Source organism: Sceloporus occidentalis, unplaced genomic scaffold (genome assembly GCF_023333645.1).
Source record: "Sceloporus occidentalis isolate IW3139 unplaced genomic scaffold, rSceOcc1.0.p SCAF_6, whole genome shotgun sequence".
Classification (NCBI taxonomy): domain Eukaryota; kingdom Metazoa; phylum Chordata; class Lepidosauria; order Squamata; family Phrynosomatidae; genus Sceloporus; species Sceloporus occidentalis.
In genome coordinates this window covers 120,798,312-120,818,605 of record NW_028316986.1, presented here as the reverse complement: position 1 = coordinate 120,818,605, position 20,294 = coordinate 120,798,312, and the positions used below count along the sequence as shown (strand labels likewise).

Genomic DNA, 20,294 nt, shown 5'->3' with positions numbered 1-20,294 from the left:
AGTCATAAAAGACTCTTGTAGCATCTGTGAATGAAGAAAATTCTAGCACAAGCTTTCATGGACACAGTCTAATTCAACAGATTCATACTTAATTAAGTGAACTGTATCCACAAAAGCTTTTGCTAAAAACTTCCTAGTTAGCCTCAAAGGTGCTACTGGATTTCTTTATGTCCTTTTATACTAAAATGGACTAACACAGCTATCTGTTTGCATTCTTTTGCATAGCAAGTTTACATAACTCCTTGGGACATAGAAGTAGCCTTAAAATGTATCAGACTATTGTCCATCTAGCTCAGTAATATCTACCCAAAGTACTGTATTTTCTGGCGTATAAGACTACTTTTTAACCCAGGAAAATCTTCTCAAAAGTCAGGGGTCGTCTTATACGCTGGGTGTCGTCTTATAGGGCAGGTGCTGAAACTTATGAGCTGGACTGGAGAATCTGCGGTTGCCGTATCTGATGGGGGGAGCTCAAAAATGGCCACAGCCACATCCCCACAATATGTGGCGACCGTGTGAAAGCAGCAAGGGCGGCGCTGTACAAGTACGGCAGAAGAAAATCCATTCACCAGGATTCGTGGAAAGAAGTGACTTAATGCGGTCCCGATGATGAGGTGAGGGGGGTGTAAGTGAAGAGTAGAGCAAGCTGCAGGCATCTGGGACGCCTGGGTATGGAAAAAAGAGCCATGTTTGCGCTACTGCTCTGATGTCTTGGAGACAGGGAGGGCTGGGCAGGCATGGAGAGCTGACCAATCCAAGCAGGCTTTGTATACAACAAGTACAAGGTGTTGGTTATTACCTTTAAAGCCCTAAATGGCTTGAGTCCAAGCTATCTCAGAGACCGCCTCTTCCCATACAATCCTCCCCGCGCCCTCCGGTCCTCTGGGAGGAACTTGTTGCAGCCTCAAAAATTGAGGCTTGCGGCGACCTCCTGGAGAGCTTTTTCTGCTGTCGTCCCCAGGCTCTGGAACGACCTGCCGGACGAGATCCGTCAATTAACATCTTTGGACAGCTTCAAAAAGGCTCTCAAGACGGATCTCTTCAGGCAGGCCTTCCAAGACTAAAATATCCCGGCCTCAGGATCTCAGGATCTCCTCCCTCCTCAGTAATGTCTCCAAAGCCCCCTTTTCTTTTCTTTAGAACTGAAGTTGCAGTGGTTTATCGGTTGGTATTATTTTGTTTAATTTATTGTTGTTCTAACTAGTTATTGTGGTTTTAATTTAGATATGCAGTTTAATAACTTTTTAAGTGGGGACGGAAATATATTGTTTTTATGCTGTATGTTATTTTAATGTTGTAAACCGCCCGGATTGGTTCGCCACAGGGCGGTATATAAATAAAATGTATTATTATATTATTAAATAAATAAATAAATAAATAAATAAATAATATTAAGTTTTCCTGCTAAGTACCTGCATGTCATAAGTATTTGAATTAAAAGTACCATATTGAAATCAAATCTGATGGGTTTTTTAAAAAAATTTATTTGGTGTGCATTGGAAGAGGGATAGTCTTATATGGTGAGTATATTCCAAACTCTATATTTTAACTGGAAAAGTTGGGGGTCGTCTTATACGCCCAGTCGTCTTATACGCTGGAAAATATGGTATATTTGCCACCTTGAAAGGGATAACCATGGGAAAAGCCAATAAATAAATAAACAAACAAACAAACAAATAAATAATGCTGTACTGGCAGTGAGTCTCCAGGTTTTCAGTCATCTTTCCCCCCCTGCCTGAAGATGCTCAGGATGAACCTGAGACCCTCTCCATGCAAGGAGAGCCATCTGTTTGGACCAACATTTTCCAGTTAGCTTATGTTCTCCAATTACTTTTAGCACTATCTCACATAATTAAAGCCATCTTTATTTGACCAGAAATAAAGCATTATCAAGCAAAGAAAATGCATGATAAATGGGGAGGAATCCATTTTCACTTACAGTACAACACAACTAAGACTATGCTAATATCTACAAAGAGGCGATTTAATCTAGTACCAGACAGGCTATTTGAAAGTGGAATCTTCTCTTCACCATCTTCAGCCATTTCATCGTTATCCCCTATAGGCTTCTTCTCATTACTTTGTTTGATAAACTTGTTTGTCTTAGGAACTTGGGAAATCAAAGAAAGATATATACAGTAACAGAGAAAACATTGCAGTGCTGACAAAAAGCAAAACAAATAAAGAATGCTTTAAAAATAATCAAAGAGGAGAGGTTTATCCAGTATACACATGAAAACAGGGTGGGGAAGGGGAACCTTCCATAGATTACAATCCACTTCCTGATATTTATGAAATCTTATCTTAAAACAAATCAGTGTCAAAGGCGCTACTGGATTCCTCCACCCCCTTTCTTTTTTATATTGAATCAGACTAACATGGTTGTCTCTTTGAAAGCTTTATTGTAATAACTTTAGCTTATTTACCCATCAGCTGTGGGTAAATTGGGATTACAACCCAAACTTTGCCTGGGAACATAATGATTCAAGAACACCATCACAGTAATATACTATAGGCACATTCCATACTTCTACAGTAAATCAATTTCTTCAACCATCCAAGAATACTCAGAGCAATAATCACACTCTTCTCTTCAAAAATTACTGAGCTACTCAGGCTGTTGCTACACTGCAGAATTAATGCAGTTTGATATCGCTTTAACTGTCATGGCTCCATGCTATGGAATCATGGGACTTGTAATCTGTTGCGGCACCAGAGTTCTTTGACAGAGAAGGCTAAATATCTCACAAAGCTACCAATCCCAGAAAGCCACAGCACAAAGCCATGGCAGTCAAAGCAGTGTCAAACTGCATTAATTCTGCAGTTTGGATGCAGCCTAAGACTTTAGTTGCCTGCTAACAATATAGTTGTCCCTCTATATTCGCTAGGGTTAGGGGAACAAGACCCCCATGAATATGGAAAAACCGCAAATAACAAAAACACTGTTTTACCTGAGAGGACACCTCTCTAGGAATCTCTAGGTCCTCCAGGGCAACTCTGTGGTCAATGTCCAACAGACACTGACCATAGAATGGCACTGGAGTAGCTACAAATGGTCTTTCAGTGCGACTTTTAGTTAAAGTTGACCACAGAGTTGCACTGGAGGACCTAGACAGTCCTAGAGAGAACATATTAATGAAATCCGTGAATAAGCAAAGCCACAAATATCAAAGCCGCAAATATGGAGGGATGACTGTATTTCGAGGTTCCAAAGCTATTTAAACTAACAGGTTTGGACCAAAGAGTTGCTAAAACTGGCAGAAAAGGGGGCATGACAGTTTTAGCTAATTCTCTCTTTTCCTGCAGTTATGTTCCCTCAAAAATTCACAACCAAGATGAATGGTTATGTAATCTTCCACATATGTATGGGATGTGCAATAGGGAATTGCAGGGGGAAGGGGAACTGATAAAAATTCTACCTTCCCCCAACTCCTTGTTGGATTAAAGAGCCTAGCACAAATGAAAGAAGCGTCCCTTTTGCTGACTGTACATCTGGATCAAGTCAAAAGGAAACGAGACAGCCATCACACAGTTAAAGCCCTCACAGCTGTTATGATTCTGTAATATCATTCACTTTCCAGTAACCTGGGAATTCTTCATGCCCCTTGTTCCAAATTTATAGCCATGTGGGGTGAAAAAGCAGAGTTAAGAAATCATATGAATTGTTTTCTCTTTCTTGTATGTAAGAAATGGAAGTCATTATTACATATAGATTACACAAATTATATACAGAAAAATATGATTTCTCTAAAGTTTGTATTTGTTAGATCCATACTTCAGACAGAAATACTGTAAGCAGAAGCATTCAAAGGGCTGCTGTATGCTATGCTTTATAGTATCCTGCACAATTTCAAATCTCACCGAGTATGTAAATTTAACATTTTTTATTTTAAGAACAATATAAGTAAAACTGAAAATTAACTTTTGTTAATAGCATGAGATGAAGCCATTCTGTTGGTTTTTACAGAGCAGCTATCAACGTGAAAGGCCTTGACTGACACCTTGTGGCCACAGAGATATCAGAACAGAATGAAATTCATTACCTTCGTCTGAATCATCCTCAGATATCCACCATGGCAAAGGCTGCTTCTTCTTAGCCAGCCCAATAGTTTCAGGAACACTGGAATTTTTTTCCGGTTCATTTCCCAAAGAATCATCTGAAAGAGACTGTATCAGAAGCAGGATCACTCATTCTGCTACAATTATTCATATATTGACTACGTGTAAACAGTACATAATCCAGTCGATGTTAAATATATTTAACAATGAATGATTTCAAGGAGAATCAAGCATTCACTTAAAACTCAACAGCAACAGGACTTAAAAGCAAAACAGACGGGTCAAAAGGGCCACGGTTGGGCTGCGTAGGGGATGTAGTATTTAGACAATACATGCCTTGAATGTGGCTGGAAGCCGCCCCAATAGCACTCCAAGGCAAAAGAACCGGGCCAAAAAGAAGCAGACAAAAACCACTCCATTTTGGTGGCCTGGATTGAGGCTGAACACATGCGGCTGCCGCAGTCCCGCAGTAATTGGAATGGGAGCTGCCTCAGGTCACTGCTTTTGCCCTGTCTGTTTGAGGCCTATGACAACAGCATTTCTTTTAAGACATATATGTTCTAACCTCTGTTCCTATATTTTAACCCAGAGATTCTTTTCTAACATTGTTTATTACTGTCATTTTCAGCAATTGAGATGGAATCTTTGTGACTCCTCTATGTAACAAATAGATAGATGATGTCTGCCATTGGGAGAGAAGTAGTACTGAGGCTGAAAATTGTTATCCCCAGTACTAGTTCCGTACAAATTCAACAAAGAGATTTGTGGCACCTTAAAGAACAGGATGAACAATTTCCTTGCATCTGGGGGTTGCCCTCCTAACTACATCTGAGAGAACTACACCACCTCCCATGCCCCTCTCCATAAATAAATAAATAAATAAATAAATGATGTTGTTTTCCTTTTAAAAAAAAGGCCCACCACACCTTCTAGAGGCTATGGAAGGAATTGACCAGAGGTCATGCCTCATAAAAAAAAAGGCCCTTCAGGTCTAAAACAACTGGAAAGGATGGCCTGGTAAAACTTCCCCCAAAGAGGATACACACAGTACACACCTAGATACATTCTTAGAAGGAGATGTACAACTAATTTGACAACACTTTTTTCCTATGTCATTGCATTTGCAATTAAACCATCACAGAAACCCCGCCCCCCAAGTTAACACATGGACACAACTAGGACAGTGCATGCCAGTTGCCATATATACTGGATTAAAAGTTGAGAAATGTATGCCCCAAAATGGACTCCAAAATCATGGGCCGACTTTTATATGGGGCAATAAGCTAATACTGCTTATAAAGTTCCTAAAAAAAGTGTCCACTCTTCCTTCGTAGCCAGGGATCTTTAAACAGCTCCCTGTTTGAGTCCCCGCGTGCGCTCTCCTCTGTGTGTGTGTGTGTGTCTCATCCTTCAGCCTTCCTTCTCAGCCAGAGCTAACAAACAGTAGCTGAGGCAAGGAAGACGGGGGGGGGGGGGGGGAAGTTTGCCTCCCTGTTCGAATCTCCACGCACTCTCCTCTGTGTGTGCGCATATGTTATCCCTCAGCCTTCCTTCGTAGCCAGAGCTAACAAACAGCTGGTGAGGCAAGGGAGAGAGAGAGAATGCTGAGGATTGTACTCCATTTTGCAAGCTATGCGCCTTGGAAATCCTTGAGGTGAAGGGAAGAGAGAGGGGGGGTCGTACCTCATTTTGCAAGTCATGAGCCTCGGAAATACTGGGGGCAAAGGGAAGAGAGGGGGGGTTGTACCCCATTTTGCAAGCTATGAGCCTTGGAAATACTGGGGGTGAAGGGAAGCGAGAGAGACATACACAGAAAGGTCTGTACCCTGTTTTGCAAGCCATGAGTCTTAGAAATCCTGGGGGTGGAGGGGAGAGACTGAGGTCTTGCAAACTATTAGCTTTGGAAATCCTGGGGGTAAAGGGAAGGGAGAGAGGTTTGTATCCCATTTTGCAAGCCATTAGGCTTGGAAACCCTGGTGGTAAAGGCAGGAGGGGGGAGAGAATGTGTGCATGTGCCGAAGCTTATTTCCCCATTTTTGATGCTGAGACTCTGATCCTTGGGAGAGGTCCAGAAAGGGAGAAGTGGGTGCTTTGTTTCCCCCTTTATATCTTTTGTAACATGCTCCAGTGTTTGTCCCTCAACTTATCCACGGGTCATACCAAAATCCATGATTTTGGCCCTAAACACTGCTCTTGACATATACATGAGGTCAACTAATACATGAATATATACGGTAATTCTTAGACTTTTAGACTGCATGGGCCCAACAAAAAGCCAATTTCCAAAAAGCAAACAAAGAGAAACCTGCCCCCCCCCCCCAAAGATGCTTCTTTTTGCTCCTTCCAAAGACAGAAGTTGGTGGCTGGCTGACTCTCCTGACGCCAGAAGAGAGAAATGCCATTTCATTCTCCTTGCTCATTCCAAAGGCAAAAGGGGTGATATCATGCACCACGGAGGCAGAGAATTTTCTATCCATCCACTTCTGTCTTTGGGAGAAGTGAAGACAAGCCCCTTTTTGTTCTCTAGCTTGTTTCTAAGGCAGAAGCTATGCTCGCCAAAGGAAGGAGAGACCTCCAGCCACCCACTTCTGTCTTTGCAATGAGCAAGCACAAGTGCTGCAGCAGGGCCTCAAAGGTGCTTGTACTCATAGTTCCAAAGGCAGAAGCAGGCTGCTGGCATTAAATATTCAGAGTTAAAGTTGGGGTGACATTAGAGAGTTGGACTATAACTCTGGAGACTAGGGTTAGATTCCCAGTTTGGCCATAGAAACCCACCCACTGGGTGACCTTGGACAAGTCATATTCTCTCAGCCTCAGGGGAAGGCAACGACAAAGCTGCTCTGAACACATCTTACAAAAAACAAACAAACAAACAAACAAAAAACAACCATCATGATAGGTTCACCTTAGGGTTGCTGTAAGTTAGAAACAACTTGAAGGCACACAACAACAGCAACAAGGAGCTAGAGATATTCAACCCTTTCCATTTTTGCAGGGGTCCTGCATCACTAACCCCAGCAAATGTGGAGCACCAATTGTACAATATAGCCAAATAAAATGAACAAACTATGGTTTGGGGCATCGTTCTATCAAGTGACTGTCTGGGACAGCATTCACATGGAATGTCATCCCCATGAAGGAAGCTACATAAACTATGAGTTGCTGATAAGTTTGGAAAACAAATCATGATTTGGAGTCTAAGCTGTATCAAGCTGTGTAGACTATAGCCTTATGTCTGAGCCATCCCACGGCGAGCTACATGCCGACTGCATACTTTTTCTAGACTTTCTGTACAATGAATCATAACATGAAACATCCCTTAAAATAAGTGGTAGAGATAAAATAGCAGCAGATATTTTACCCTCGCTATTGTACTATCCAGAGAAAACAGTTATATTTTAATATAGGTTTAATGTATAGCCTATAAATTACAGTGTCAAACTTAAGTTCTGCTTTTAAGACAGACTACAAATATTAATGCAACACCAATGCCCCAAAATAACTGGACTGGGAGCTAATGACAGGTGTTTGATGCAAGTTCTGTTATCACTTGCTGTTTCTTTTGTGACTAACTGCATCCTCTGTTCAGCAAGTGGGACCTGGATGATGCTTACAGTCCTCAGAGTATTGTTAATTAAAGAAACTGAAACCTCCCCAGATGCTGAGTCTGAGATCTGGAAATCTTCTATATTCAGCCATCTTGTCAACTTCAAATAGTAAAGGAACAGCTGGGAAAGGAAACACTTACAGAAAAATTGCCATTACGGACCCATGATATATCAATTGTCTGATCACTACCATAAAGAGAAATAATGAAAGAGAAAATCATCTCTGGGCCCTTTTAACTGTCCTTTTTCAATGCTGGTTTGACAAACAAGAACTTTGTATACTCATGCACAAACATGGTGAATGTAAAACAGCTGTATATAGTCAGCTATAGATAACATTGCTTCTTATTGATACATTAATAACAATACCATACAGTAACAACATTTAAAAACTAATATGTTATATTAATTAAATCTGGTTATTTCATTAATGATGTGCTTCATTATGTATTTCAGAGCCATGTTCAGAAATGATGTGGTGAGAGGGAAACGCTATGTCATCACCACTAGCATGTGTTTTACAGTAAAGAATGAATTTTAAACTGGAAAATACATACTCCCACAAAATCATAAAATTCCACTTACCTGTCCCTACAATGCATAGGATGGCTGCATTAATCTCCCTAAAGTATGGGCACTACGATTTGACTGAAATATCTGCACAATGCTTGAAGAGATTAAGCGTCCCTTATATGGCTCCATCAATAGATACTGTATTAGCTTTGCCATTCAGATAGCAGCCATTATGGGTGCATGTATATATAAAATACACACATGGATTCTCTTTCACTCTCACTGTCTCTGAACACACACACACTCACACAGAGTCTCTTTCCATTGCCAGTGCCAATAATGGAGCAGGTATTGATGATAAATACTTGTTAAGTGTACATGCTACCTTAAAAGAAAAGAAAAAGTTAAGTTTACTAGAGACTGGAGTCTTTTTCTCATTCTGCCACTTGAAAGGATGACACTCTGCCACAGCTGCTAGGAGCTCTGCTGGGTGTGAGGGCACATGGATATTTGCTCCAATTTCCATGCCCGCACATCCAGTCAGAATAATAACGAGGTTCACTGATTTACCATTTAGTCATGGATCTCACAGTGACCAGTTTGGGGTACTTTAAAGTACTTAACAGCATAAGGCATAAAGAATATTATCCCCTCTTGTTCATTTTAAACTCTAAAGTTTAGAAACAAGCTAAAACCAAAGATCCATATTTTGATCCTTTTCACAAAAGCACCTGAAAACGCTTCCATTAATTAGTTCCATCAATATTCTGAAAATGAGATCCGGCAGCTCCAAATTTGGCCAGACCACAGCTATCTCATCATATATAAAACTGTCCCTTGGTGTGAGATATTTGTACAAGAATACACCATTTTCATATACCATCACAGGTATATAGTACAACCTGAGAATACGAACAACATTTTGGTCTATAATCTCTTTGCTCTTCAGTGCTCAGAGTTTGTCTAGTTTACTAATTTTCATGGGGTGGTGGTTTTGATCCTATCCATACTTTGCTCTCGTCCTTGCTGCGTGTCTTATGGCAACCCTACGCAAACCTGTAACATGGTTTCCTTGATTCTATGATTCTTTTGAAAGAGAAGGAGTTTGCTAATGTCTTCTTCTGATACTGAGGAAGTGTGACTGGCCCAGGGTCACCCTGTGGATTTCCATGGCTGAGCAGGGATTTAAACCTGGTCTCCAGAATCCTAGTCCAACTCTCAAACCACTACACCATTCTTACACTTTTCCATATTTAGTGTAGTGTAAATCCTATATACAGAGCCAGTGTGGTGTAGAGATCTGAGTGTAGGAATCGGACTCTAGAGATCAAGGTTTGAATCCCTGCTTAACAATGGAAACCTGTCCCTGAGTCATCCTCAGCACTGCAAAACCCCATGATAGGGTCACCATTAAGTTTTACATTAAGAAATGCAAATGCACACAACAAAAACCTATAAAATTTCCATGAAAGGAATTTCCCTTTTCACTGGAATTTTATCATTAGATAATAAGGCATATATCAAATGGAATAATAACTGCTCATCCAGAACTCAGCAAGAGTTGAAATAATTTTAAACTAAACTAACGCATCAGGTTTGCTGTAGGCTGAGCTGTAACAAAATAAAGTACACAAACTCTTCCGAGCAGATTCATGTAAAAAGATACAGCATTTTAATACAGCAATGGGCAACTTGAACTACAGCTCTTTATATATATCCAGGGCAAGGCAACTGCAGCATGGTGGAACAGCTCTGCCATGCTAGACATATGAGAAAACCTTCTGAATATAGCTGCTGGCTGATAACAAGTCTGAGCTGACATGACTAGTCAGGGACAGCCTTGAAGTCTTTACAAATGCACACAAAAGGCTGGTATTACACTGAAAGTATACAGTTAATGAAAAGCATAATTTACCTCTTTCAAAAACTGTTCAAATTGTTCATCTAAGTCTTCTTTTGAAAACAGGTGAGCCATGGTCAGCAGTTGGATTTAAAAACTTCTAAAATACTGTAATAACTAGGTGGATCTTTTAAAAAAAAAGGAAAACAAGTAATTATTAGTACTAAATTTCTCATTTATTATTCTCTAATTTGCTGTTTGAATACACAGGTTGATACACAGTCTGTAAAACACAAAGGAGATACAGAGAGTACACTATGGACAGCCATTTTGCTTAAATTTCTTAACTGCTGAAGATTTCAGTGTTTAAACTAAGATCTAGAATATTCAGCCTTTCTGAGGGCTTGAATATAGTCCATTTAATGCCTCTTATTTTCCATTTCTTAAGTCATTTACTACTGAGCAGTTAAGCCCACATCTTTAAAATAAATGCTCTTTGTAACAAAGGATCTCCCCAAGGTAGACTATTAGTTTCTTAGAATGCAAACATATTGCTTGTTTAAATTATTCTGCAGATATTTGTGCTGATGGTCCCATATAAATAGACAAGAATGTGATCAAGCTTATTGGTAGCTAAGAAGCAATCTACTTCCACCAACACAATAGAAATTATGCTTAGATTGAAATAATTCTAGATACCATACTGCACAATATTGTGGTGCTAAGATCGCCCCTGTTCTTTTCAAGTATATTTTTCCACAGAGCAGTAAAGAGTGAAAATACTGCACACAATTTAGTTATAGCCGTTGTCACTATTAACTAAGTAAGCATATTGGCATACGTACCTGTCAATGAAAATCCCTTCCTCGGCCAATACAAGTGGATGGATATGATCATAAATCACTTTCTTAAAGAATTTCAGAAGCTGTGAATGTGCACTATATAAATAAAAATGAGTGATTTCTAAATTAGTTTGCAACATGGTATTTTAAAACTATTTAGATATGACAATTGCCTACACAAAATATTCTACAAAACAATTTTGTAGTTTATTACCAACAGTAATGTCCATGCTCTCTTGTTTATCTGGAACAGACATAGCATATTGACAGCACATTATAAAGCAACAGGAAACAGTGCACAGAACTGAATTAAATAAGATATTGTTATGTAAGCACATGGAAAAAGTCTCAGAAAACATGGTAAGAAGATTACATATGCCACCTCTCATGACATGTAACTTAATCTGCCTTTTTAAACAGGACACAAAATACTGTTGTATTGCTTTACTGACAATGTATCTAACTGTGGACAGCAAGAACATTTTACTTCAGCTTACTGTAAAAAAGAAGTTAAATTAAGCTTTTGTTTTTGGGCAAGGTATTGCACATGTTGTGGCTTCCCAGCTCCAGGGGTTTCTGGATGAAGCGGATTATCTAGATCCATTTCAATCTGGTTTGAGGCTTGGCTATGGAACAGAGACAGTTTTGGTCACCATGGTGGATAACCTACACAGGAAACTGAACATGGGGAGGGTGTCCTTGTTAGTTCTTCTGGAACAGTGGATTTCAATATCATCGGCCATGGTATCCTTCTGGATCACCACTCTGGGATAGGACTTGGAGATACTGTTTTACAGTAGCTCTGTTCTTTCCTGGAAGAGAACACCCAGGAGCTGGTGCTGGGGAACTCTTGCTCATAGGGTTGCCATTAGTCAGGACCTCCAAACCAGGACAAATGTAGGACAAAATTTTCAAATGTAGGACTTCTTTTGGGCCCTGCATTTGAAAAAGAGCCTCACTGAGGGGAGGATTCCTTCTCTGCCTGGGCTCCATTCTCAGCAAGGATGGAGCCCAGGCGGAGAAGGAATTCTCCCCTCAGGAAGGCTTTCTTTTCCCCCTGTTCTCTGTTTTTGCCAACGGAGCCCAGGGGGAAAAGAATCCTTGCTGAAGGGAGGATTCCTTCTCCGCCTGGGCTCCGTTCTCACCAAGGACAGAGCACAGGCGGAGGAGGAATTCTCCCCTCAGGGAGGCTTCCCCCCCCCGACTGGGCTCCGTTTTTGCCCAAGGCCTGGCTGGGGCCTGGGAGACAGCGTCTCCCAAGCCCCAGAGAAGCCTTGGAGGACTCCCCTGCCGCGGAGCCGCCTCCAGGGCCACCCTGGAGCCTGGGAGACAGCGTCTCCCAAGCCCCAGAGAAGCCTTGGAGGACTCCCCTGCCGCGGAGCCGCCTCCAGGGCCGCCCTGGAGCCTGGGAGACAGCGTCTCCCAAGCCCCAGAGAAGCCTTGGAGGACTCCCCTGCCGCGGAGCCGCCTCCAGGGCCTCCCTGGAGCCTGGGAAACAGCGTCTCCCAAGCCCCAGAGAAGCCTTGGAGGACTCCCCTGCCGCGGAGCCGCCTCCAGGGCCTCCCTGGAGCCTGGGAGACAGCGTCTCCCAAGCCCCAGAGAAGCCTTGGAGGACTCCCCTGCTGCGGAGCCGCCTCCAGGGCCTCGATGGGGGGGGGGGGGGTCCCGGGGGTGGGGCCAAACCGGGGCGGGACCGTGCGGACCCGCCCCAAACCGGGAAAGTCCCGCCCCCAGGCAGGATATGGCAAGCCTACTTGCTCAGTATCCTGGCCATTAGCCTGTTTTGCCCTCAGGTTTCTGTTTTGTCCACCGTGCTATTCAACATATACATGAAACCACTGCAGCAGGTTGTCCAGAGTTTGAGGATGCGGTGCCATCAATATGTGGATGGCACCAAACTTTACTACTCCTTTCCATCAACCCAAGAAGGCTGCCCTGATCCTATACCAATGTCTGTTATCAGTAATGGACTGAATGAGTCCAAACAAACTGAAACTTAATTCAGGCAAGACAGAGATGTTCCTGGTCAGTAGGAAGGCAAGATCAAGGAATAGGGATTCAGCCTGTGTTAGATGGGGGTTACACTCCTCTGAAGATGTAGGTTCGCAGTTTGGGGGTACTCCTGGACTCAGCTTTGAACCTAAAGACCCAGGTTTTTCATTGACCAGGAGTGCTTTTGCATATCTAAAGCTTGTGCACCAACTGGGCCTGTTCCTTGAGACACCAGGTCTAACCACAGTGGTATATGCCTTAGTTACACCCCGTCTGGACTACCGTAATGTGCTCTACTTGGAGCTGCCTTTGAAGATTGTTTAGAAACTATCTGGTCCAAAAAGCTGCAGCCAAACTGTTAACTGGGGCAGGTGTTGTATTGTTTTAACTGTATGTTTTCAATTAGCAATAATCGCGCCTTGGATTAACCTCATTGGCTACGATGCGGCCACTGTGCAAAGCTCTATATGTTATAGAGCTAACTGACTGTGGAAGTTTTAAAAGGTTTTAATTATTTTTATAATTTGATGGCTATAACCTGTATTTGGTTGTCATGGATAAACTGTATGCCTATCTTAACTGTACTGTTTTTAAATACTTTTATCTCTTTTAAAAATTGCATTTTTATTCTTTTAATGAGTGATGTGTTTTAATACTGTAAGGGTTTAATTTAGTCTTAATGCTCACTTTTGTATGTTTTTAACTGCATTGCTCTTTTAAATTGTAAGCTGCTTTGAGTCCCAATTTTGGGGGGGGGGGGGAGAAGGACAGAAATACAATAATGATGGTGAGGTTGTATTCACTAAAAATCTGGACTTTGTAGTTCTGCTGAGATCAGTAAGATCAAGGCCTTTTGAAAATGTAAATTGTGAGGGCCCAGTCCAAAGCAGACATGCATGGAGATCTGATCAGTGGTAATTACAAGTCATAAGAACAATTTTAATTGATAAGAACAAAATTCCATCTAGTCAAGCATTCTGATACTAACAGTGGCAGCCAGATTCTCTCCTCAAGCAGCTTATAAAGTTGAAAGTCACCTCCGCTGTTTATCCTTGGCACTCAAAGACACAGAATCCATTAACTATCATGACGAACAGCTCATGATCAACCTACACTCCACAAAACGTCTCTTCTCTTTCAACGCTAACTTCCGCAGACACAGTTTGGCACTGAATTTCAAAGATACAGATGGCAAACTTGAAGTCTTTCAGATATAAATGCATGGCCAATTCTAGAATCCTTCACAGGACCATAAATTGGCCATGCTTGTTCTGCGACTTAGCTGGTCAACCTGCCAGGTGAATGTATCTGTGAGGTAAATATTATTTCCCTTTTCTGGCATGAACCAACTACAAATAAACTTCACTGGGTGATCTTCAATGTTAATTTTAACAGAAAAAGAGGAAAGAAGAAAAAAATCTATTCACTATCTCATACTACGTATAATTTTATAACCTGAATCATGTCCATAAGCAATTCTTCTTCTCTGTCAAAAAGAGTCAAACACCTCACCCTTTAAGAAGGTGCGCAGAAATTACTCCAACCCCTTGATCAATTTAATTGCTGTTTTTCTATTATTACCCCAGTTCTCTAGTATCTAATCTGAACTGATAATCAAAAATGCATGCTACAAATAGAGCACGCACAGGTTTTAGACAACAGCACTTCTCTTCCATTCCCAATCATTCTCAGCCCTTGTGATGTTCAGTCCTTTGCCTCCTTGATTTGTGAAACCGGGCTTTTGGGCCCAAAGAGCCCAAGCCACTGCCTCTGCTTAGTGCTCAGCTCCCCACTTTCATCACCTGCCATGTCCTGCCCTGCGGTCCACCTCCCAGTAGCTACTACCTTCATTCCTGTGGATTTTCCCCCTCCTCTTTTTCTGTTAAAATTAACATTGAAGATCACTCAGTGATGTTTTTACCTGAGAGGACACCTCTCTAGGAATCCCTAGGTCCTCCAGGGCAACTCTGTGGCCAACGTCCGACAGACACTGACCATAGGACTGCCCTGGAGGAGCTACAGACGCCTAGCAGAGTATTCTCTCAAGGGATCTCTGGGTCTTTCAGTGCAACTTTTGGTTAAAGCTGACCCCAGAGTTGCAGTGGAAGACCTAGATATTCCTAGAGGACATATTAAGCAAATCTGTGAATAATCAAATCTGCAAATATCAAAGCTGCTAATATGGAGGGATGAGTGTATTTTTAAAGTCCAGTGTTCCCTCCACATTTGCTGGGGCTGAAAGAACACCTCTCTAGGCATCTCTAGGACGGTCCTCTAGTACAACCCTATACTCAACATCTGCCAGAAGCTGATCATGGCATGGTGCAGGAGGACCTACGAATGCATAGAGAAGTGTTTCCGCTAGAAACCTCTGGTTCTCCAGCACAACTCTACGGTCAAGGGAGCATATTAATCAAAACCACAAATAAACAAAGCTGCAAATGTGGAGGAGCAACTGTATTTTCAAGCTGTGGATGGTTGAATCTGTGGACACGGAGGGACGGCTGTCAAGCTTGATTTCTGCTGCTCCAGAGAACAGGACCTGGAGCAGTGGATGCATGCTGCAGGAAAAAAGATTCCTCCTCAACATTAGGGGAACTTCCTGACAGTGGAACACACTCCTTCCTGGGAGTGGAGTGGAGGTCTTTAAGCAGAGGCTGGATGGCCATCTGTCAGGATGCTTTGACTGAGAGTTCCTGCATGGCAGAAGGGGGCTGGGCTGGATCAGGGCCCTTCTAGGGGTCTCTTCCAGCTCTGTGACTGTGCTGCCAGAGCTGCTCCTGCCCTACTCCTCTTCCCAGACCTCTCACCTTCCTCAGCCAAGCCAACCACAGTGTCAGCCAATGCTCCTGTGAGTAACTTGGGAGCCACCCCACTCCCCGCTCGGCTGAGAGGCCGCAAGGGCACGCTATCAGAGTAGGAAGAGACCCAAGGGCCATCCAGTCCAACCCTCCCTGCCAGGCAGTGGTCCCCAAACTGTGCCCCTTTAAGAGACTTTGGACTCCAGCCCCCAGAAGCCTCTGCCGTGTTAAGCAATAGCCTGGGATTCTGGGAGCTGAAGTCCAAAACCGGGTTATTTCTTCGCAGTGTGACTATTCAGCCTTAAGGCTCTCTCTCCTCCTGGAACCATTCCCTTCACATACCGGGGCACAAAAAACTCTCCACGGCCCGAGAGATCAAAATGGATTCCCGGCGGCGGCTTCAGGCATCCGCGCGCGGGTTTCCTAGGAGACGGACAGAACCCATTCGGCCACCGTAGCGGAACTGGCCAAAAGCCACCTCTCAGGCTGCGTGACGTCACGTTGCTCAGAAAGAGTCCGCGCGAGAAAGGGAGAGTGACGCACAGAGTCCGCATCCCGGCGTCACGTGGTGGAAAGCTCCTTTTCTTTTCCCCCTTGCCGCCCGCCCCCACAAAGACTCTCGTCCAATCAGAAATAAGAGAACTCGCCGCGCGGGAAAGAACAACCAATAGCGGGGCGGGGCGTAAATGTCTATCTCTAAACGTGGAAGGAAGCCATTTTGTCCCTGAGGGGAAAAAGGGCTGGAGTTTCCTCAAGAGGACAATATAATATAAAATCCCTATCTCTAACATTGTGTCCCATATTGGGAGAAAAAGCATATAAACATATAAATGGCATCAAAATTAAACAGATAAATGGCATTGCGAAGGCCTTTTAAACGCCTTTTTCACCAAGGAGTGGTACATGATCAGAACATACATAATAATAATAATAATAATAATAATAATAATAATAAACGATAAAACAACACTATCAAATGCTAAAACACTAAGACAATGTACTAATGGGCTAAAACCAAAATCTTCATCAGTCGCTGCCCATGATTTTTTTATGGGAGAGAGAGCAGACTATAAACTGGTAAAATAACCATCTGAGGAAGTAAGACTTAAGTCTAGGAAAGCTCACGTTGCTAACTCCTTTCTTTCAGTTAGGTTCAGAACACACTGCAGAAATAACCCAGTATCAGACTGCTTTAGCTGCCCTGTTTTAGTGCTAGGCAATCCTGGGAATTGTGGTTTATTGTGGCACCACAAGAAGAGCTCTCTCTGACAGAGAAGGCTGAAGTGTCTCAACAAAACTGCAGTTCCCAGAATTCCCTAGCATTGAGCCAGGGCAGTAAAAGCAGTCTCAAACTGGATTATTTCTGCAGTGTGTTTCGGACCTTAGTCTCAAAGGTGGTACAGTATCTCGCTATGTGGTAAAATAAACTCATGGTTAAGGGTAGCATGAAAGAATGGGAAGGGTAGCATGAAAGAATTAGATAAGATCCTAATGAGTACAAAATATACAACTGAGCATTAAAGTTAGAGCCGTCCAATCCACTGTATTCCCCATCACCATGTAGGTATTTGTGAGAACTGGACAGTGAAGAAAAAGGCTACGAAGAAAATGAATTCATTTGAGATGTGGTGCTGCTGGGGAAGAGTGTTAAGGATACCATGGACAGCCAAAAAGACAAACAAATGGGCCTTGAACAGACCAAGCCTGAAATCTCCTTGGGAGCCAAGATGACGAAACTGAGGCTGTTGTACTTTGGACACATTGTGAGACGGCATGAATAATGCCAGAAAACAGTAGAGGGAAATAGCATGACTGAAAAGTCTTGTGCTGCATCTGCATTGCAGAATTAATGTAGCATGACACCACTATAACTCCCATGGCTCCATGCTATGGACTCCTGGGAATTGTAGTTTGTTGTAGCACCTGGCCTCTCTGACAGAGAAGGCTAAATCACAAAACTACAGTTCCCAGAATTCCATATCATTCAGCTGAGGCAGTTAAAGGGGTGCCATGCTGCATTAATTCTGCAGTGCAGATGCAGCACAAGGCTTTTTAGTCATGCTAGAACATACTAAGGTGGCATCCCTCCTGAAAAATGGCTCCCTAACCTCCTCTCAGTCCTAATTCAGGTCATTGCTAGAAAGAGAACAACCTAACGATAGACCTTTACATTTTTTGACTCTTTGCTTGGTCACTCAAATTTTGTAAACCCAAAGAAGAGTTATGGAGAACTCAAAGATTTGCTAAGTTTGTAACATTTTCTTAGTGATCCAGTAAAGGTGTTGGCTTGATTTTTGTTTGTAGAAACACAACACTGAAACTAAAGGTGAACCAAAGAATCTGTTAATTCATTTGGATTCCCCTCCCCCATCTTTTACATTGAATTGTTGTTGTTTGTTGTTGTGTTCCTTCCAGTCATTTCTGACAAAGGCGAACCTATCCTGAGCTTTTCTTGGCAAGATTTGTTCAGAGAAGGTTTGCCATTGCCTTCCCCTGAGGCTGAGAAAGTGTGACTTGCCCAAAATCACTTGGTGGCTTTAATGGCTGAGCTGACAATCGAACCTTGGTCTCCAGAGTCCTAGTCCACGCTCAAACCACTACACCAGTCTAGTTCTCAAGATGTGTTAAGCAGCTTCAAACTGCTTGCAAGTATGAGTAAGCCACAGTACAATCCTGCATATGTTCACTTGAAAATGATACCCATTTATGTTTGGTGTTTTTTATTCCACAGCAAGTGTATTTAGGAATGCAGCCCAAAGGCTCTGGTGGACTTTGCATAGTTGCATAACCTTTGTTACAAAATGTAAGTAGTGGGATCCAAGCATTAAAACCTTTTTGGTTGATCAATACTGAAATAAACTGACTGACATCATCATGAAGGGAGCAGAGTTCAGTGGTGACATCTTACAAGGACTGTCAGATGGAGTGTGTTTTTTGGCATGGATACCCAGTGTCACTGCTCAACATGGCTCCATCTGTCTTTGCTTTGTTCAGCAGAGACTGAGTTGGTGGTCCTCTGGCAAATTTGTGGCTAGGTTGCTTGAAGCCTGAGGCTAGAATTGATCAGCAGGAGTGGGGAAACGAGAGTTTGGCTTTGTTTTTCATTCCATGGCAGGCTGCTCTTCGAAGCACAGAAAACCGAACTGTCTTTCTGTTTGCTCATCCGGATGCCGTATTGAAGAAGAGCATAGATCCAACAGAGCAGCTAATTCAATTTAATGTTCTTACCATTTCAGGTTCTCTACACAGACTTTATTTTCATTCAGATTATATTCTGAGGCTTAAATGATGCATCGTATATCTGGCTTCTTATTATGTACCACATCTGCAGCACCCATCAGTATTACAAAGTATTTCAAATTCCTATCCATTTTCATAACAACCCTATGAGGCAGAGAACTTGTGCTTTGCCCATGGCCACCCAATCAGCTTCATGCTGAGGGGGATTTGAGCCTCATATGAGATTCATATGGCTAATACTGGCATTAGTTGAGAGACAATCTCACTTGAAAAATTATTCTAGTAGCATGTGTAGTTGTATTCTCTTGCCACTTCCAAGCTCTGATCAAAATCTCTTGCCCCTTTTTAAAAAAAACATGATTCATTGTTTTGGTACAAATATTTGTTTGGAACAAAGCTATATGGTTTTTAAGGGGTGAGAAAGTAATGATCCTTGCTTCTGTGACCACACTGTTTAACAAATATCTTCAGAATAAGAGCATTTTGTCTTGCACAGTCACCCCTCCGTATCGACAGATTCTTTATCTTTATTCAAGCATCCATGGTTATATATATATATATATATATATATATTCTCAAAAGCAAACATGGATACCATGGATTTTGGTATACACTGGGGGTCCTGGAACCAAACCCCAGAAAATACCAAGGGCCCACTGTACAGTCAAAGTGTTTGTTGTGTCGAGGCATGAGAATTTAGACATTCTGTGCCATTCTTTGGGGAAGCCATTTTGCTGAAGTGTAGAAATGCCTTATTCATTTTGCTGAAGAGTAGAAATGCATTAAGATTTAGTTGTGTTTTATGCTTGATTAAGACTTTAGGGCATATATTTGTATCCTTTAAATTTAAGAGGAATATATGTAGAATCCAAGGGTAAGACTTGATCCATATGTAATCTAGTCCAAGTTCAGAACTGTCTTCAAAGACATTCTCACACATCAAGCCAGTGTCAACATTTATACAAAGATACTTTGCCAGATGTGAATCTGGAAAAAAAAGAATGGAGCCTTTGCCCTTGGCAGCATTTCTTGAAAGTCTCCACTGCAACTTGACAGTATAGGAACAAGTAAGTTGGATAAAACTTGAAAGCACACAACAACAATGGTGCAAAACTCATAATAATAGTTTGTAAACTGTTATTCTGTGGCTAAGTACTAAACTGATAGGATGGTGGTAGAGAAGCTATTTCAGAAGCAAGTATTTTCACATATTTTTGGAATAACAGAAGATATTAGAGATGGCCGAAGTTTAGATGCCCTTGTGGGTTAGAATCCAGCTCCATCAAATGGTTCACAAAGGCTCATGCCAAGGCTGGGGAACAAGTTGCTCTTCTTGTTTAACTCCACTTCTCATTAGCCCAGCCAGTCTGTCTAATAGTAAAGGATATTATTAATTATT

The 20,294-nt window shown here is 42.1% G+C and overlaps 1 protein-coding gene and 1 pseudogene across 6 annotated transcripts in view; both read right to left on the bottom strand.

The window, feature by feature from the left end:
- Nucleotides 1-16,122, bottom strand: part of CEP162 (centrosomal protein 162) — a 60,773-nt gene extending 44,651 nt beyond the window's left edge. For 3 of the 6 annotated variants that reach the window (XM_089530819.1, XM_089530823.1, XM_089530824.1), the window contains exons 1-5: nucleotides 15,998-16,122; nucleotides 10,866-10,958; nucleotides 10,096-10,207; nucleotides 4,044-4,167; nucleotides 1,997-2,110 (exon numbers count right to left, since the gene is read on the bottom strand). In XM_089530819.1, coding sequence (XP_089386945.1) covers nucleotides 1,997-2,110; nucleotides 4,044-4,167; nucleotides 10,096-10,155 — 298 coding nt within the window. In that variant the 5' untranslated portion in view covers nucleotides 10,156-10,207; nucleotides 10,866-10,958; nucleotides 15,998-16,122. Of the gene's footprint in view, nucleotides 1-1,996; nucleotides 2,111-4,043; nucleotides 4,168-10,095; nucleotides 10,208-10,865; nucleotides 10,959-11,076; nucleotides 11,144-15,997 lie in introns of those variants that run through there. The other 3 variants (XM_089530822.1, XM_089530825.1, XM_089530821.1) reach the window with 2 other exon arrangements.
- On the bottom strand, nucleotides 13,160-13,317 carry LOC149311334 (U4 spliceosomal RNA; annotated as a pseudogene).
- Nucleotides 16,123-20,294: the final 4,172 nt, after the last annotated feature.